Source organism: Psittacula echo (assembly GCF_963264785.1).
Source record: "Psittacula echo genome assembly, chromosome: 19".
NCBI classification, from domain to species: Eukaryota; Metazoa; Chordata; class Aves; order Psittaciformes; family Psittacidae; genus Psittacula; species Psittacula echo.
In genome coordinates, this window is record NC_137755.1 from 1,781,371 (window position 1) to 1,801,706 (window position 20,336).

The following is a 20,336-nucleotide window of genomic DNA, read 5'->3' on the forward strand; positions in this document are numbered from 1 at the left end:
AACGCCTCCGACGCCCAGCGCAGGCTCGGCCGGGGGCCGCCAGGCCGCGTCTCCATGGCAACGCGCCCGGAGGGGAGGCGGGGGCGTGGCTTCGGCGTTACCCCGGCGACGGCCAATCGGCGCGCGGCCCCGCCTCAGCCAATAGCGGCGCGGCGGCGCGCTTTCGCCCCGCCCCTCTCCGCCCTTTCACCCAATGGGAGGCGGGAGGCGGGGCGCGCGGCGACCAATCAGAGCGCGGCAGTGAGGGACGGGGAGGGCGGGGGGGAAGGTTCTGGAGGCCGCCGCCATCTTGAGCGCCGCGTCCGGGGCCGCCGCCGCCGCCGCCGTTCTCTCGCCGCCAGCCCTTGACGGGGGGGCCCGGTACGTCACCGCCGCGCGTCCTGACGTCATAGAGCACCGGGATTGCGTCATCAACGCGGTGGGGGGGGGGGGGGTGGGGAGGAAACAGCGAGCGAGCGGCTGAAGGGGAAACGGGGGGGGGGGGTGGGAGAGGGTTGCGTGCGATGAGCGCATGCGCGGCCCGCCGGGCCGCTAGGGGGCGCTGTCGGGCTGGGCTGGGCGTGCGTGCGGTTTTGGGGCGGATTCGGCCGGGTTTGGGGCTGCGCGGGTGACGTCACCGCGAGCCGATGTCGTCACCGCAGCGTGCGTCGACGTCGGGGGGAGCTCCCCCCCCCTTCCCCCCCCCCCCCCCCTCCCCTCACCCCGTTAAAGATGGAGGCCGCCGGCTCCAACCCGCTGCAGGACCCGGTGAGTGCGATGGGGACGGAGGGGGGGGGGGGGGGGGGGGTGCCGAGGGGGATTGTGGGTACTTGGAGGACTGAGCCCCCCCTCCCCCCCCCCCCCCCCGTGCCGTAGACGGACGCGATGACGTCAGACGATTTCGATATCGTCATTGAGGCCATGCTGGAGGCGCCCTATAAGAAGGAGGAGGTGAAGGGGGGGGGCCCTATAGGGGTCTATGGGGGGGCCTAAAGGGGGTTTAATGGGGTCCAAAGGGGGTTTGGGGGGGTCTGACGGGGTTTAATGGGGTCCTAATGGGGGTTAATGGGGTCTAAAAGGCTTTAATCGGGTCCATAAGGTGTTTACTGTGGCCCCAATGGGGTTTAATGGAGCCTGAAGGGGTTTAATGGGGTCCCAATGGGGTTTAATGGAGCCTAAAGGGGTTTAATGGGGTCCCAATGGGATTTAATGGAGCCTAAAGGGGTTTAATGGGGTTTAATGGGGTTCTAATGGGGGTTAATGGGGTCTAAAGGGCTTTAATCGGGTCTAAAAGGGGTTTACTGTGGCCCCAATGGGGTTTAATGGAGCCTGAAGGGGTTTAATGGAGTTTAATGGGGTCCCAATGGGGTTTAATGGAGCCTAAAGGGGTTTAATAGGGTCCTAATGGGGGTTAATGGGGTCTAAGGGGGCTTGATGGGGACCCAATAGGGCGTAATGGGGTTTAAAGGGCTTTAATGGGGTCCTAATGGGGTTTAATGGGGTCTAACTGGGGTTTGGGGGGTTCTAAAGGGGTTTAATGGGGTCCCAATGGGGTTTAATGGAGTCTAAAGGGCTTTAATGGGGTCTCAGTGGGGGTTAATTGGGTCTAAGGGGGTTTGATGGGGTCCCAATGGGGTCTAAATGGGGGTTGGGGGGTTCTAAAGGGGTTTAATGGGGTCCTAATGGGGGTTAATGGGATCTAAAGGGCTTTAATGGGGTCTTAAAGGGGGTTACTGTGGTACCAATGGGGCTTAATGGGTTCGTAATGGCGGTTAATGGGGTCTAAGGAGGTTTGATGGGGTTTAAAGGGCTTTAATGGGGTTTAATGGGGTCCCAGTGGGCTTTAATGGCGCCCCAGTGGGGTTTAATGGGGTCCCAATGGGGTTTAATGGGGTCCCAATGGGGTTAATGGGGTCCCAATGGGGGTTAATGGGGTCCCAATGGGGTTTAATGGGGTCCCAATGGGGGTTAATGGGGTCCCAATGGGGTTTAATGGCGCCCCAGTGGGGTTTAATGGGGTCCCAATGGGGTTTAATGGGGTCCCAATGGGGGTTAATGGGGTCCCAATGGGGGTTAATGGGGTCCCAATGGGGTTTAATGAGGTCTAAAGGGTTTTAATGGCGTCTCAATGGGGTTTAATGGCGTCTCAATGGGGGTTAATGGGGTGCTGTGGGGTTCAGTGGGCTCCCCGTGGGGCCTATGGAGCCCTATGGGTGCTATTGGGGCCCCTTGCCCTGGCTCTAACCCTGCTCCCCCCCCCCCCCCCCCAGGCCCAACCCGGCCCCTCCAAGGCGCAGGCGGAGGCTCCAGCAGCTCAGGTGAGGCCGTGGCGGGGTCACGTGGGCTGGCGGTCACGTGGGGAGGGCGCCGGGGGGGGTCACGTGACGGGGGTCTCACCCCTTCTATGGCCCCCCCCCCCCCATCTCCCCTATAGCAGGCGCCGGAGGAAGGAAGCAAAGAGGCCAAGAAGGAGAGCGGGAGCAGCGGGAGCAGGTTGGGAAGGGGGGGAATGGGGTCTAATGGGGGTTAATGGGGTCCCAATGGGGGTTAATGGGGTCTAATGGGGGTTAATGGGGTCCTAATGGGGGTTAATGGGGTCCTAATGGAGTTTAATGGGGTTCTAATGGGGGTTAATGGGGTCCCAATGGGGTTTAATGGGGTGTTAATGGGGTCCTAATAGGGGTTAATGGGGTCCCAGTGCGGGTTAATGGCGGCGTTATGGGGGTTAATGGGGTCCCAGTGGGGGTTAATTGGGTCCTAATGGGGTTTAGTTGGGGTTAATGGGGTCCTGATAGGGGTTAATGGGGTCTAATAGGGGTTAATGGGGTCTAATAGGGGTTAATGGGGTCCTAATGGGGGTTAATGGGGTTCTAATGGGGGTTAATGGGGTCCCAATGGGGGTTAATGGGGTCCTAATGGGGTTTAGTTGGCGTTAATGGGGTCCTAATAGAGTTTAATGGGGTCCTAATAGGGGTTAATGGGGGTTAATGGGGTTCTAATAGGTGTTAATGGGGTCTAATGGGCGTTAATGGGGTCCCTATGGGGGTTAATGGGGCCCTAATGGGGATTAATGGAGCCCCTATGGGGGTTAATGGGGCCCCAATGGGGGTTAATGGGGCCCCTATGGGGGTTAATGGGGCCCTAATGGGGGTTAATGGGGTCCTAATGGGGGTTAATGGGGTCCCAATGAGGCCTGGGGGGGTCTCGGGGGGTCTTTGGGGTCCTCACCCCTTGCCCCCCCCCCCCCCTTTCCTTGGCAGCAGCCGGAAGAAGAGGAGCAGGAGCCGGAGCCGGAGCCGTGAGCACAGACACAGGTGGGGGGCAATGGGAGTCAATGGGGCAATGGGGGGCAATGGGAGCAATGGGAGTCAATGGGGCAATGGGGGGCAATGGGAGCAATGGGAGTCAATGGGGCAGTGGGGGGCAATGGAGCAATGGGAGTCAATGGGGCAATGGGGGGCAATGGGAGCAATGGGAGTCAATGGGGCAATGGGGCAGTGGGGGGCAATGGAGCAATGGGGATTAATGGGAGTCAATGGGGATCAGTGGGGGTCAATGGGGATCAGTGGGGGTCAATGGGGATCAATGGGAGGCAATGGGAGTCAATGGGATTCAATGGGGCAATGGGCATCAATGGGGAGCAGTGGGGATCAATGGGGGCAATGGGAGGAAATGGGGCAATGGGGGGCAATGGGGATCAGTGGGAGGCAATGGGAGTCAATGGGATTCAATGGGGGTTAATGGGGATCAATGGGGGCAGTGGGGATCAATGGGAGGCAATGGGGATCAATGGGGATCAATGGGAGTCAGTGGGGGCAATGGAGCAGTGGGGGGATATGGACGGCTTTGGGTTGGATCCAGTAGATCCCAGTGGACCCCAATGGCTTTGGCTTGGGTTCCAATGGATCCCAAAGGACCCCAATGGCTTGGGTCCAATGGACCCCAATGACTTCGGTTTGGATCCAATGGATCTCAATGGACCCCAGTGGCTTGGATCCAGTAGCTCCCAATGGTTCTCAATGGCTTGGATCCCAATGGCTTTGGGTTGGGTTCCAATGGATCCCAAAGGACCCCAATGGCTTGGATCCAATGAATCCTGATGCACCCCAGTGGCTTGGATCCGATAGATCCCAACAGATCCCAATGGTCCTCAATGGTCTGGATCCCAATGGTTTCCGATGGATCCCAATGGCTTTGGCTTGGATCCAGTGGACCCCAGTGGCTTGGATCCAATGGATCCCGATAGATCCCTATGGTCCTCAATGGTATGGATCCCGATGGATCCCAATGGCTTTGGGTTGGGTTCCAGTGGATCCCAAAGGACCCCAATGGCTTTGGCTCGGATCCAGTTGATCCCAATGCACCCCAATGGCTTGGATCCAATGGATCCCAATGGATCCCAGTAGATCCCAATGGTCCTCAATGGCTTGGCTCCCAAAGGACCCCCGTGGCTTGGCTCCAATGGATCCCGATGCACCCCAATGGCTTGGACCCAATGGATCCCAATAGATCCCAATGGTCCTCAATGGCTTAGATCCCAGTGGGCCCCCGTGGCTTGGATCCAATGGATCCCCAATGGACACCAAGGGCTTGGATCCAGTGGATCCCAATGGATCCCCAATGGACGCCAAGGGCTTGCATCCCCAATGGATCCCCAATGGACGCCAAGGGCTTGGATCCAGTGGATCCCCAATGGATCCCCAATGGATCCCCAATGGCTTTGGCCCCGCAGCCGGAGCCGGGACCGGGACCGGGATCGGCGCCGCCGGAGCCGGAGCCGCGAGCGCCGCAGCCGCCACCGGAGCCGCAGCCGCGAGCGCCGGAGGGGGAGCCGCTCCCGCAGCCGGGAACGCCGCCGGGACGAGCGGGCCCGGTAAGGCCCAAACCAGCCCCAAACCAGCCCCAAAATCACCCCAAAATCACCCCAAAATCACCCAAAATCACCCCAAAATCACCCCAAAATCACCCAAAACCGCCCCAAAATCACCCAAAATCACCCCAAAATCACCCCAAAATCACCCCAAAATCACCCCAAAATCACCCAAAATCACCCAAAATCCCCCCAAAACCACCCCAAAACCACCCCAAAATCACCCAAAATCGCCCAAAACCGCCCCAAAATGACCCAAAATCACCCCGAAACAGCCCAAAACCAGCCAAAAACAGCCCAAAGCCACCCCAAAACCAGCCCAGAACACCCCAAAATCAGCCCAAAATCACCCAAAACCACCCCAAAATCCCCTAAAATCACCCTAAAATACCCAAAACCACCCCAAAATCACACCAAAACCCCCCAGAATCAGCCCCAGAACCCCCCAAACCCACTCTAAACTCCCCAAACCGCCCCAAAATGCCTCTGAAATACCTAAACTGACCCAAAAGAGCCCCAAATTGCCCCCAATCCCCCCCATTCCCGGTTCCCCCCCATGGATTCCCATGTTTCTGCCCCCCCCCCCCCCCCCCCAGGCGCCGCTTTGGGCACAGCAAGAGCCCCTTGTACCGGGAGAAGAGCCCCGTGCGGTGAGTGCGGGAGCACCGGGGGGGGAACACGGGATAACATGGGATAACATGGGATAACATAGGGTAACATGGGATAACATAGGGTAACATGGGATAATAACATGGGATAACACGGGATAACATGGGATAACATAGGGTAACATGGCATAATAACATGGGATAACACGGGATAATAACATGGGATAACATAGCCTAACATGGGATAATAACATGGGATAACACGGGGTAACATGGGATAACATGGGATAATAACATGGGATAACACGGGATAACATGGGATAACATAGGGTAACATGGGATAATAACATGGGATAATAACATGGGATAACACGGGATAACATGGGATAACATAGGGTAACATGGGATAATAACATGGGATAACACAGGATAACATGGGATAACATAGGGTAACATGGGATAATAACATGGGATAATAACATGGGATAACACGGGGTAACATGGGATAACAACATGCGATAACATGGGATAATATAGGGTAACATGGGATAATAACATGGGATAACACGGGATAACATGGGATAACATAGGGTAACATGGGATAATAACATGGGGTAACATGGGATAATAACATGGGGTAACATGAGATAACATAGGGTAACATGGGACGATAACATGGGATAACATAGGGTAACATGGGATGATAACATGCAATAACATGGGATAACATAGGGTAACATGGGATAATAACATGCGATAACATGGGATAACATAGGGTAACATGGGATGATAACATGCGATAACATGGGATAATATAGGGTAACATGGGATAATAACATGGGGTAACATGGGATAATAACATGGGGGAACATGGGATAATAACATGGGGGAACATGGGATAATAACATGGGGTAACATGGGATAATAACATGCGATAACATGGGATAATAACATGGGGTAACATGGGATAATAACATGGGGGAACATGGGATAATAACATGGGGGAACATGGGATAATAACATGGGGAACATGGGATAATAACATGGTAACATGGGGTAACATTGGATAACATGGGGTAACACGGGATAACATGGGGTAACACGGGATAATAACATGGTAACATGGGGTAGCATGGATAACATGGGATAACATGGGATAGCATGGGGTAACATGGGATAACATGGGATAACACAGGATAACATGGGGTAACACAGGGTAACGTTGGGTAACATGGGATAACACGGGATAGCATGGGATAACATAGGGTAACATGGATAACATGGGGTAACATGGGATAAGATGAGATAATGGGGTAATCTGGGGTAACATGAGATAACATGGGATAACATGGGGTGACACGGAGTAACATGGATAGCAGGGATAAAATTGGGTAGCATAGAGTAACACGGGATAACATAACATGGATATCATGGGGTAACACGCTCTAACATGCAATAACATAGGATAACTGGCTGTAACATGCTGTGATAATAACACGCTAACCCGCTCTGACACGCAGTAACAGACGCTAACCCACTCTAACACGCTGTAACATGCAATAACACACTCTAACACGCGATAACATACGATAACCCAGTCTGACACGCAGTAACATACAGTAACCGGCTGTAACACGTTCTAAGCTGCAGTAACATACGATAACACACTTTAACATATGATAACATGTTCAAACATGCAATAGCACACTGTAACATACGATAGCATGCTCCAACACGCGACAGCATCCGATAACCCGCTGTAACACGTTGTAACACACAGCAACGTATGATAACTGGCTGTAACATGCTCTGATACTGAATAACACACAATAACCCGCTCTGACGTGCTCTAACATGTGATAACATGCGATAAGCCGCTCTGACATGCTCTAACACGTGATAACCCGCGATAACATGCAATAACACACGATAACGGGATAGTCCGCGATAACAGAACACATGATAACATCTGATAATCTGCGATAGCATGCAGTAACACGTGATAACACGATAAGTGATAACACACGATAACGTGATAACATGAAATAACACGCTATAACATGCGATAACACGTGATAGCATGCGATAACACACGATAAGCCGTGATAACCCGCGATAACATGTGAAAACACACGGTAACACGCTATAACATGCAATAACCCGCGATAACATGCGATAACACGTTATAACCCATGATAACGTGATAACATGCGGTAACACATGATAACCCACGGTAACATGCGGTAACACGTGATAATATGTGAAAACACGCTATAACACGAGGTAACATGCTATAACATGCAATAACCCGCGATAACATGCGGTAACACATGAAAACCCACGATAACATGCGATAACACGTGATAACCCACGATAACATGCGATAACACGTGATAACCGACGATAACATGCGATAACACGTGATAACATGCGATAACACGTGATAACCCACGATAACATGCGATAACACAGGATAACCTGCAATAGCATATTTTAACACATGATAACATGTAATAACACGTGATAACATGCAATAACATGCTATAACCCAGGATAACACGCTATAACACGTGATAACACACGATAATCCGTGATAACATGCAATAACATGCTATAACATGCAATAACACACTCTAACACGCTATAACACGCGATAACCCGCGGTAACACGCAATAACACACTCTAACCCGGGATAACCCGCGGTAACACGCTATAACACGCAATAACACACTCTAACCCGGGATAACCCGCGGTAACACGCTATAACACGCAATAACACACTCTAACCCAGGATAACCCGTGGTAACACGCAATAACACGCTATAACACACAATAACACGCTCTAACCCGGGATAACCCGCGGTAACACGCTATAACACGCAAAAACACACTCTAACCCGGGATAAGCCGCGGTAACATGCTATAACACGCAATAACACGCTCTAACCCGCGATAACACGGGATAACCCGCGATAACACGTGATAACCCGGGATAAGCCGCGGTAACATGCAATAACACGCTACAACACGCAATAACACACTCTAACCCGGGATAAGCCGTGGTAACATGCAATAACACGCTATAACACGCAATAACACGCTCTAACCCGTGATAACACGGGATAACCCGCGGTAACACGCTGTAACACGCTCTAACACGCGGTAACCCGCGATACCACGCGATACCACGCTATAGCATGCGATAACCTGGGATAACCCGCGGTAACCCGCGATAACCCGTGGTAACATGCAATAACACACTCTAACACGCTCTAACCTGCGATAACCCGCGATAACACGCAATAACACGCTATAGCATGTGATAACCCGCGGTAACACGCAGTAACACACTCTAACACGCTCTAACACGCTCTAACCTGTGATAACCCGCGATAACACGCAATAACACGCTATAGCATGTGATAACCCGCGGTAACCCGCGGTAACACGCAATAACACACTCTAACACGCTCTAACACGCTCTAACCTGCGATAACCCGCGATAACATGCAATAACACGCTATAGCATGTGATAACCCGCGATAACCCGCGGTAACCCGCGATACCACGCTATAGCATGCGATAACCCGGGATAACCCGCGGTAACACGTGATAACCCGCGGTAACACGCGATAACACGCTCTAACACGCGATAACCCGCGATACCACGCTATAGCATGCGATAACCTGGGATAACCCGCGGTAACACGCGATAACCCGCGGTAACACGCGATAACACGCTCTAACCCGCGGTAACCCGCTCTAACCCGCGATAACACGCTCTAACCCGCGGTAACACGCTCTAACCCGCGATAACACGCTCTAACCCGCGATAACACGCTCTAACCCGCGATAACACGCTCTAACCCGCGATAACACGCTCTAACCCGCGATAACACGCTCTAACCCGCGGTAACACGCTCTAACCCGCGGTAACACGCGATAACCCGCTCTAACCCGCGGTAACCCGCGATAACATGCGATAACCCGCGTGTCGCCCCGCGGTGCAGGGAGCCGCTGGGCAGCCTGAGCCCGGAGGAGCGCGACGCCCGCACCGTGTTCTGCATGCAGCTCGCCGCCCGCATCCGGCCCCGCGACCTCGAGGACTTCTTCTCCGCCGTGGGCAAGGTCAGCGCGGCCCCCACGAGCCCTAGGGGGCAACCACGAGCCCTAGGGGGCAACCACGAGCCCTATGGGGCAACCATGAACCCTATGGGGCAACCACGAGCCCTAGGGGGCAACCATGAACCCTATGGGGCAACCATGAACCCTATGGGGCCATCACCTCTATGGGGCCACCTTCACCTTTATGGGGCCATCAGGGCCTCTATGGGGCCACCAGGATCTCTATGGGGCCACCAGGGTCTCTATGGGGCCACCATCACCTTTATGAGGCCACCAGGATCTCTATGGGGCCACCAGGGTCTCTATGGGGCCACCATCACCTTTATGGGGCCATCAGGACCTCTATGGGGCCACCAGGATCTCTATGGGGCCACCAGGGTCTCTATGGGGCCACCATCACCTTTATGAGGCCATCAGGATCTCTATGGGGCCACCAGGATCTCTATGGGGCCACCAGGATCTCTATGGGGCCACCAGGGTCTCTATGGGGCCACCATCACCTTTATGAGGCCACCAGGATCTCTATGGGGCCACCAGGATCTCTATGGGGCCACCATCACCTTTATGAGGCCATCAGGATCTCTATGGGGCCATCACCTCTATGGGGCCACCAGGGTCTCTATGGGGCCACCAGGGTCTCTATGGGGCCATCACTTCTATGGGGCCATCAGGACCACGATGGGGCCATCACCTCCATGGGGCCATCAGGATCTCTATGGGGCCATCACCTCTATGGGGCCATCAAGGCCTCTATGGGGCCATCAGGATTCCTATGGGGTCATCACCTCTATGGGGCCATCACCTCTGTGGGGCCACCATCACCTCTATGGGGCCATCAGGGCCTCTATGGGGCCATCAGGGCCTCTATGGGGCCACCAGCACTTCTATGGGGCCACCAGCACTTCTATGGGGCCATCACCTCCATGGGGCCATCATGATCTCTATGGGGCCACTGGTGCCTCTATGGGGCCATCACTTCTATGGGGCCACTGTCACCTCTATGGGGCCATCAGGAGCTCTATGGGGCCATTGGCACCTCTATGGGGCCACCACCATCACCTCCATGGTCCCCCCATCGTCATCTTTATGGTCCCATCATGGTTTCCATGGTAACACTGTCACCTCCATGGTACCCGCATCCCCATCTCCATGGTACCCCCATCCCCATCTCCATGGTACCCCCATCTCCATGGTACCCCCATCCCCATCTCCATGGTACCCGCATCCCCATCTCCATGGTACCCCCATCCCCATCTCCATGGTACCCCCATCTCCATGGTACCCCCATCCCCATGGTACCCCCATCCCCATCTCCATGGTACCCCCATCTCCATCTCCATGGTACCCCCATCTCCATGGTACCCCCATCCCCATCTCCATGGTACCCGCATCCCCATCTCCATGGTACCCCCATCCCCATCTCCATGGTACCCCCATCTCCATGGTACCCCCATCCCCATCTCCATGGTACCCCCATCCCCATGGTACCCGCATCCCCGTCTCCATGGTACCCCCATCCCCATGGTACCCGCATCCCCATGGTACCCGCATCCCCATCCCCATGGTACCCCCATCCCCATGGTACCCCCATCCCCATGGTACCCGCATCCCCGTCTCCATGGTACCCCCATCCCCATGGTACCCGCATCCCCATCCCCATGGTACCCCCATCCCCATGGTACCCCCATCCCCATGGTACCCCCATCCCCGTCTCCATGGTACCCCCATCCCCATCTCCATGGTACCCGCATCCCCATGGTACCCCCATCCCCATGGTACCCGCATCCCCGTCTCCATGGTACCCCCATCCCCATCCCCATGGTACCCCCATCCCCATGGTACCCCCATCCCCATGGTACCCGCATCCCCGTCTCCATGGTACCCCCATCCCCATGGTACCCCCATCCCCATCTCCATGGTACCCCCATCTCCATGGTACCCGCATCCCCATCTCCATGGTACCCCCATCCCCATCTCCATGGTACCCACATCCCCATCCCCATGGTACCCCCATCCCCATGGTACCCCCATCTCCATGGTACCCGCATCCCCATGGTACCCCCATCCCCGTCTCCATGGTACCCCCATCTCCATGGTACCCCCATCCCCATGGTACCCCCATCTCCATGGTACCCCCATCTCCATGGTACCCCCATCTCCATGGTACCCGCATCCCCATCCCCATGGTACCCCCATCCCCATGGTACCCCCATCCCCATGGTACCCGCATCCCCGTCTCCATGGTACCCCCATCCCCATGGTACCCGCATCCCCATGGTACCCGCATCCCCGTCTCCATGGTACCCCCATCCCCATGGTACCCCCATCCCCATGGTACCCCCATCCCCGTCTCCATGGTACCCCCATCCCCATCTCCATGGTACCCGCATCCCCATCTCCATGGTACCCCCATCCCCATGGTACCCGCATCCCCGTCTCCATGGTACCCCCATCCCCATGGTACCCCCATCCCCATCTCCATGGTACCCCCATCTCCATGGTACCTGCATCCCCATCCCCATCTCCATGGTACCCCCATCCCCATCTCCATGGTACCCCCATCCCCATCCCCATGGTACCCCCATCCCCATCCCCATGGTACCCCCATCCCCATGGTACCCCCATCCCCATCCCCATGGTACCCCCATCCCCATGGTACCTGCATCCCCATCCCCATGGTACCCCCATCCCCATGGTACCCCCATCCCCATGGTACCCCCATCCCCATCCCCATGGTACCCCCATCCCCATGGTACCCGCATCCCCGTCTCCATGGTAACGCCGCCTCCATGCTCCCCCCCCCCCCCCCCATTCCCCCCCAGGTCCGTGACGTCCGCATCATCTCGGACCGCAATTCCCGGCGCTCCAAGGGCATCGCCTACGTGGAATTCTGCGAGATCCAATCGGTGCCCTTGGCCATCGGCCTCACCGGCCAGCGCCTGCTCGGCGTCCCCATCATCGTCCAGGCCTCCCAGGTCCCTGCCCCACGGCGCCCCGCCGGCCTCCTGTGGGCTCCTAGGGGGTCCTATGGGGTGCTATGGGGGTCCTATGGGGTGCTATGGGGGGTCCTATGGGGTGCTATGGGGGTCCTATGGGGTTCTGTGGGGTGCTATAGGGTTCTTATGGGGTTCTATGGGGGTCTTATGGGGTTCATTGGGGTTTCTGTGGGGTGCTGTGGGGGTCCTATGGGGTTCTAGGGGGGTCCTATGGGGTGCTATGGGGGTCCTGTGGGGTTCTTATGGGGTTCTGTGGGGTGCTATGGGGGTCCTATGGGGTGCTAGGGGGGTCCTATGGGGTGCTATGGGGTTCTTATGGGGTTCTGTGGGGTGCTATGGGGTGCTATGGGGGTCCTATGGGGTTCTAGGGGGGTCCTATGGGGGTCCTATGGGGTTCTAGGGGGGTCCTATGGGGTGCTATGGGGGTCCTATGGGGTGCTATGGGGTTCTTATGGGGTTCTGTGGGGTGCTATGGGGTGCTATGGGGGTCCTATGGGGTTCTAGGGGGGTCCTATGGGGTGCTATGGGGGTCCTATGGGGTTCTAGGGGGGTCCTATGGGGTGCTATGGGGGTCCTATGGGGTTCTAGGGGGGTCCTATGGGGTGCTATGGGGGTCCTATGGGGTTCTAGGGGGGTCCTATGGGGTGCTATGGGGTTCTTATGGGGTTCTATGGGGGTCTTATGGGGTTCATTGGGGTTTCTGTGGGGTGCTGTGGGGGTCCTATGGGGAGCTATGGGGTTCTATGGGGGTCCTATGGGGTGCTATGGGGTTCTATGGGGTTCTGTGGGGTGCTATAGGGTTCTTATGGGGTTCTATGGGGGTCTTATGGGGTTCATTGGGGTTTCTGTGGGGTGCTGTGGAGTTCTATGGGGTGCTATGGGGGTCCAATGGGGGTCTTACAGGGTTCTTACGGGGTGCTATGGGGTTCTTATGGGGTTCTATGGAGGTCTTGCTGGGTGCTATGGGGGTTTCTGTGGGGTTCAGTGGGGGTGCTGTCGGGTTCTATGGGGTTTCTGTGGGGTTTTGTGGGTTCCTATGGGGTGCTATGGGGGTCCTATGGGGTTCCTATGGGGGTCCTATGGGGTTCCTATGGGGTCCTATGGGGCTCTATGGGCTTCCTGTTGGGGCTCTGTGGGGTTCTGATGGGGTCCTATGGGGATTCTATAGAGTCCTGTGGGGTTACTATGGGGGTCCTATGGGGTTTGAGCTGTCCCTATGGGTGCCAATGGTGTCCCTATGGGTCCCAATGGTGTCCCTATGGGTGCCAATGGGTCGCTATGGGTCCCAATGGTGTCCCTATGGGTGCCAATGGGTCCCTATGGGTGCCAATGGTGTCCCTATGGGTCCCAATGGTGTCCCTATGGGTGCCAATGGGTCCCTATGGGTGCCAATGGTGTCCCTATGGGTCCCAATGGTGTCCCTATGGGTGCCAATGGGTCCCTATGGGTGCCAATGGGTCCCTATGGGTCGCTGTGGGTCCCATTGGTGTCCCTATGGGTCGCTATGGTTCCCTATGGGTCCCAATGGTGTCCCTATGGGTCCCAATGGTGTCCCTATGGGTGCCAATGGTGTCCCTATGGGTCCCAATGGTGTCCCTATGGGTGCCAATGGTGTCCCTATGGGTCCCAATGGTGTCCCTATGGGTCGCTATGGTTCCCTATGGGTGCCAATGGTGTCCCTATGGGTCCCAATGGTGTCCCTATGGGTCCCAATGGTGTCCCTATGGGTGCCAATGGTGTCCCTATGGGTGCCAATGGTGTCCCTATGGGTCCCAATGGTGTCCCTATGGGTCGCTATGGTTCCCTATGGGTGCCAATGGTGTCCCTATGGGTGCCAATGGTGTCCCTATGGGTGCCAATGGTGTCCCTATGGGTCCCAATGGTGTCCCTATGGGTCCCAATGGTGTCCCTATGGGTCGCTATGGGTCCCTATGGGTGCCAATGGTGTCCCTATGGGTCCGTGCCCCACAGGCCGAGAAGAACCGCCTGGCCGCCATGGCCAACAACCTGCAGAAGGGCTCGGGGGGCCCCATGCGCCTCTACGTGGGCTCCCTGCACTGCAACATCACCAAGGAGATGCTGCGCGGCATCTTCGAGCCCTTCGGCAAGGTACGGGATCCAGGGGGGATCCGGAGGGGGATCCGGAGGGAGCATCCAGAGGGGGATCCATAGGGGGATCCATAGAGGGGTCCATGGGGTAGCCCCACGCGCCCCTATGGGGGCTCCCTGCACTGCAACATCACCAAGGAGATGCTGCGCGGCATCTTCGAGCCCTTCGGCAAGGTACGGGATCCAGGGGGGATCCGGAGGGGGATCCATAGGGAGCGTCCATAAGGGGATCTATAAGGGCATCTGTAGGGGGCACCCATAAAGGGCATCCATAGGAGAATCCATAGGGGGTCCGTAGGAAGCATCCATAAGGAGATCTATAAGGGTATCTATAGAGGGGATCCAGAGGGGGATCCATAGGGAGCATCCAGAGGGGGATCCGTGGGGGGACCCATAGGAGTTATCCATAGGGGTATGCATAGGGAGCAGCTATAGGGGGATCCATAGGGAGCATCCATAGGGAACAGCCATAGGGGGATCCATAGGGGTAGCCATAGGGAGCATCCCTAAGGGGATCTGTAAGTGTATCTATAGGGGGGATCCATAGGGGTAGCCATAGGGGGATCCATAGGGAGCCTCTGTAGGGGTATCCATAGGGGACAGCCATAGGGAGATCCATAGGGAGCTCCGTAAGGTTATGTATAGGGGCATCCATAGGGGTAGCCATAGAGAGCATCCATAGCAGTATCCATAGGGGTATCCATAGGGAGCATCCATAGGGGGATCCATGGGGGGTATATAGGGGGGATCCATAGGGAGCATTCATAGGGGCATCCATAGGGAGCATCCATAGGGGAATCCATAAGGGTATCTATAGGGGTATCCATAGCGGGATCCATAGGGGGATCTATAGGGGTAGCCATAGTGGTATCCATAGGAAGCAACCGTAAGGGGATCCATAGGGGGATCCGTAGGGAGTATCCATAGGAGTATCCATAGGTGTATGCATAGGGGTATCCATAGGGAGCATCCATAGGGGAATCCATAGGGAGCATCCATAGGGGTATCCATAGGGGGATCCCTAGGGAGATCCATAAGGGTATCTATATAGGCATCCATAGGAGGATCCATAGGAGGATCCATAAGGGGATCCATAGGGGGATCTGTAGGGGGATCCATAGAAGTATCCATAGGGGCATCCATAGGTGTACACATCGCAGTATCCATAGGGAACATCTATAGGGGGATCCGTAGGGAACATCCATAGGGGGATGCATAGGGAGCATCCATAGGGAGCATCCATTAGGGGGATCCATAGGGGATCCACAAGGGTATCTATAGGGGCATCCATAGGGGGGTCCATAGGAGGACCCATAGGAGTATCCATGGGGGTATCCATAGGGAGCAGCTATAGGAGCATCCATAAGGGCAGCCATAGGGGGTATCCATAGGGAGCATCCATAAAAGGATCCATAGGGAGCATCCATAGGGGGAATCCATAGGAGGATTCAATAGGGGGGTCCATAGGGGGATCCCTAGGGGGGTCTCTAGGGGTATCAATAGGGAGGTCCATAGGGGGATCCATAGGGATGGGGTTGGGAGCATGGGATGGAGCCCATAGGGGTCCGTGCCCCACAGATCGAGAGCATCGTCCTCATGCGGGACCCGGACACCGGGCAGTCCAAGGGCTACGGCTTCATCACGGTGAGAGCCCCACCGCGACCCACGGGGACCCATAGGGACCCATTGGGACCCATAGGGACCCATTGGAACCCCCTGATGCCCATTGGGACCCATAGGGACCCATTGATGCCCATTGAGCCCATTGAGCCCCATTGAGCCCCATTGATGCCCATTGATGCCCATTGAGCCCCATTGATGCCCGTTGAGCCCCATTGATGCCCATTGAGCCCCATTGATGCTCATTGATGCCCATTGATGCCCGTTGAGCCCCATTGATGCCCATTGATGCCCATTGAGCCCCATTGATGCCCGTTGAGCCCCATTGATCCCCATTGATGCCCATTGAGCCCCATTGATCCCCATTGAGCCCCATTGAGCCCCATTGATGCCCATTGAGCCCCACTGTCTCCCATTACCCCCATTGCCCCCATTGCCCCCATTGCCCCCATTACCCCCATTGCCCCCATTGACCCCCATTGCCCCCATTACCCCCATTGCCCCCATTGCCCCCATTGCCCCCATTCCCCCCATTGCCCCCATTGCCCCCATTGCCCCCATTGCCCCCATTCCCCCCATTGCCCCCATTGCCCCCATTACCCCCATTACCCCCATTGCCCCCATTCCCCCCATTGCCCCCATTGCCCCCATTGCCCCCATTGACCCCATTGACCCCCATTGCCCCCATTGCCCCCATTGCCCCCATTCCCCCCATTGCCCCCATTGCCCCCATTACCCCCATTACCCCATTACCCCCATTGCCCCCATTCCCCCCATTGCCCCCATTGCCCCCATTACCCCCATTACTCCCATTACCCCCATTGCCCCCATTCCCCCCATTGCCCCCCATTGCCCCCATTGCCCCCCATTGCCCCCATTACCCCCATTCCCCCCATTGCCCCCCATTGCCCCCATTACCCCCATTGCCCCCATTCCCCCCATTGCCCCCCATTGCCCCCATTACCCCCATTGACCCCCATTGACCCCATTACCCCCATTGCCCCCATTGCCCCCCATTGCCCCCATTGCCCCCCATTGCCCCCATTACCCCCATTGCCCCCATTGACCCCCATTGCCCCCATTACCCCCATTGCCCCCATTGCCCCCATTACCCCTATTGCCCCCATTGCCCCCATTGCCCCCATTGACCCCCATTGCCCCCATTACCCCCATTGCCCCCATTACCCCCATTGCCCCCATTGCCCCCATTACCCCCATTGCCCCCATTGACCCCCATTGCCCCCATTGACCCCCATTGACCCCATTACCCCCATTGACCCCATTACCCCCATTGCCCCCATTGACCCCCATTGCCCCCATTGACCCCCATTGACCCCATTACCCCCATTGCCCCCATTACCCCCATTGACCCCCATTGACCCCATTACCCCCATTGCCCCCATTACCCCCATTGCCCCCATTGCCCCCATTACCCCCATTACCCCCATTCCCCCCATTGCCCCCCAGTTCTCGGAGGCCGAATGCGCGCGCCGGGCGCTGGAGCAGCTCAATGGCTTCGAGCTGGCCGGGCGCCCCATGCGTGTGGGGCAGCTCCACGAGGGCCCGGACCTGGGCGTCCCCCCCGACGGCCCCGACGAGCCCGAGCTGCTGGGGGCCAGCGGCCGCCTCCAGCTCATGGCCAAGCTGGCCGAGGGTGAGGCTGTGGGGCGGGGGGGGGGCTATGGGGCACGGGGCTATGGGGCAGGGGGGGGTTATGGGGCTATGGGGCACAGGGGGCTATGGGGCAGGGGGGGGTTATGGGGCTATGGGGCACAGGGGGCTATGGGGCAGGGGGGGGTTATGGGGCTATGGGGCACAGGGGGCTATGGGGCAGGGGGGGGTTATGGGGCTATGGGGCACAGGGGGCTATGGGGCAGGGGGGGGGTTATGGGGCTATGGGGCACAGGGGGCTATGGGGCAGGAGAGCACGGTTATGGAGCTATGGGGCACAGGGGGGTGGTTATGGGGCACAGAGCTATGGGGCAGGGGGGTGGTTATGGGGCACGGGGGGCTATGGGGCAGGGGGTGGTTATGGGGCTATGGGGCATGGGGGTGGTTATGGGGCACGGGGGGCTATGGGGCAGGGGGTGGTTATGGGGCTGTGGGGCACAGGGTGCTATGGGGCAGGGGGGTGGTTATGGGGCTGTGGGGCACAGGGTGCTATGGGGCAGGGGGGTGGTTATGGGGCTGTGGGGCACAGGGTGCTATGGGGCAGGGGGTGGTTATGGGGCTGTGGGGCACAGGGTGCTATGGGGCAGGGGGTGGTTATGGGGCTGTGGGGCACAGGGAGCTATGGGACACCGAGGGCTATGGGGCACAGGGGGTGGTTATGGGGCACGGGGAGCTATGGGGCAGGGGGGTGGTTATGGAGCTCTGGGGCACAGGGGGGTGGTTATGGGGCACAGGGAGCTATGGGGCAAGGGGGTGGTTATGGAGCTATGGGGCACGGGGGTGGTTATTGGGCTATGGGGCATGGGGGTGGTTATGGAGCTATGGGGCACGGGGGGGTGGTTATGGGGCACAGGGAGCTATGGGGCAGGGGGGTTGGTGGTGAAGCTATGGGGCACAGGGAGGTATGGGGCAGGAGAGGGTGGTTATGGAGCTATGGGGCACAGGGAGCTATGGGGCAAGTGGGGTGGTTAGGGGGCACAGGGTCTATGGGGCGCGGGGGGGTGGTTATGGGGCACAAGGGGCTATGGGGCAGGGGGGTGGTTATGGGGCTATGGGGCACAGGGGGGGTGGTTATGGGGCACAGGGGCCTATGTGGCACAAAGGGTATTGGTTATGGGGCTCCTGCCCCATAGCGTCTCTTTCCTTCCCCCCCCTCCAGGCTCTGGGCTGCAGCTGCCCAGCACGGCCCAGGCCGCTCTGCAGCTCAATGGGGCCCTGCCCCTGGGGGCGCTCAACCCCGCGGCGCTCACTGGTAAAGGGGCTATGGGGCGGTCTATGGGGCGCTATGGGGTGGTTATGGGGGTCTATGGGGCGCTATGGGGTACTAAGGGGGGTCTGTGGGGTGGCTTTGGGAGGGCTGTGGGTGTCTGGGGGTGCCTATCAGGTCTCTGAGGGGGGCCGTGGGTGTCTATGGGGTTCTCTATGGGGCTGGGGGGTCCCTATGGGGTGCTCTGTGTGTCTCTATGGGTCCTCTGGGGTGTCTCTATGGGTCTCCATGGGGTCTCTATGGGGCGTTCCTATGGGGCTGGCGGGGGCTCCCTATGTCTCTATCCATGGGGCAGCCCCACATCTCCCCCTATGTGTGTGTGTGTGTGTGTCCCATAGCCCTGAGCCCGGCGCTGAACCTGGCCTCGCAGACATTGGCGTCCCAGTGCCTCACGCTCTCGGGGCTCTTCTCCCCACAGACCATGTGAGGGCCGGGATCTATGGGGCGGGATCTATGGGGCGGGATCCATGGGGCGGGATCTATGGGGCGGGATCTATGGGGCGGGATCCATGGGGCGGGATCTATGGGGCAGACGGGGCTTAGCGCCATCCACCCGCTAGGGGGCGCCATAGTGCCGCGGCGGGGGGGCCGCGCGTCGGCGCGCACCGCGCCGCCAGGGGGCGCCAAAGTGCGTCACCGCCCCCCCCCCCCTTCTCCACCCCTTTACAGGTAACGCGGCTCCGCCCCCTCCCACCCCAGGCCCCGCCCCCTCCGCTCGGCTCCGCCCCCTTCTTAAAGGGGGCGGGGCCGAGCGGAGGGGGTGGGGCCCACGCTCGCCCCTCCCCCAACCCCCACCCCCATGGAAACTTCGGGATTTTGGGGTTTTTTCGGGGTTTGTTTTTTTTTTTTTTGGTTTTTTTTTTTTTTTCCGTTTTTTTTTTTTTTTTTTTTTTTTGTTTCTGGAAATAAAAAAAAAAAAAGGAAAAAAAGGCAAAAAAAAAAAAAAAAAAAACACACCAATGGCGGGCGGGGGGGGGGGCGGGGCCGGCGCGAGCGCCGGAGCCAATCAGCGGCGGGCTTGTAAAGAGGGGTGTCCCGCCCCCAAGCGGAAGGGGAGGGGCTTAAAGGGGCCATGGGGGTCTTAAAGGGG

The 20,336-nt window shown here is 57.6% G+C and overlaps 1 protein-coding gene across 5 annotated transcripts; it reads left to right on the top strand.

The window, feature by feature from the left end:
* Positions 1–254: 254 nt before the first annotated feature.
* RBM23 (RNA binding motif protein 23) lies at positions 255–19,970 on the top strand (the record flags this gene model as incomplete). Of its 5 annotated transcripts, none has more annotated exons than XM_080631835.1 (16): positions 255–360; positions 642–747; positions 856–930; positions 2,250–2,297; positions 2,414–2,472; positions 3,240–3,293; positions 4,712–4,852; positions 5,446–5,499; positions 9,469–9,586; positions 12,406–12,558; positions 14,551–14,688; positions 16,267–16,332; positions 17,776–17,962; positions 19,139–19,231; positions 19,585–19,669; positions 19,916–19,970. In XM_080631835.1, exons 2-16 carry the CDS (start codon positions 712–714, stop codon positions 19,917–19,919), a joined length of 1,311 nt encoding a protein of 436 aa, XP_080487961.1. In that variant the 5' UTR covers positions 255–360; positions 642–711. The 5 variants fall into 5 exon arrangements, with proteins under 5 accessions (XP_080487961.1, XP_080487963.1, XP_080487962.1 ...); XM_080631837.1 differs by having other exon boundaries at positions 3,243–3,293; XM_080631836.1 differs by lacking the exon at positions 19,916–19,970 and having other exon boundaries at positions 19,585–19,673.
* Positions 19,971–20,336: the final 366 nt, after the last annotated feature.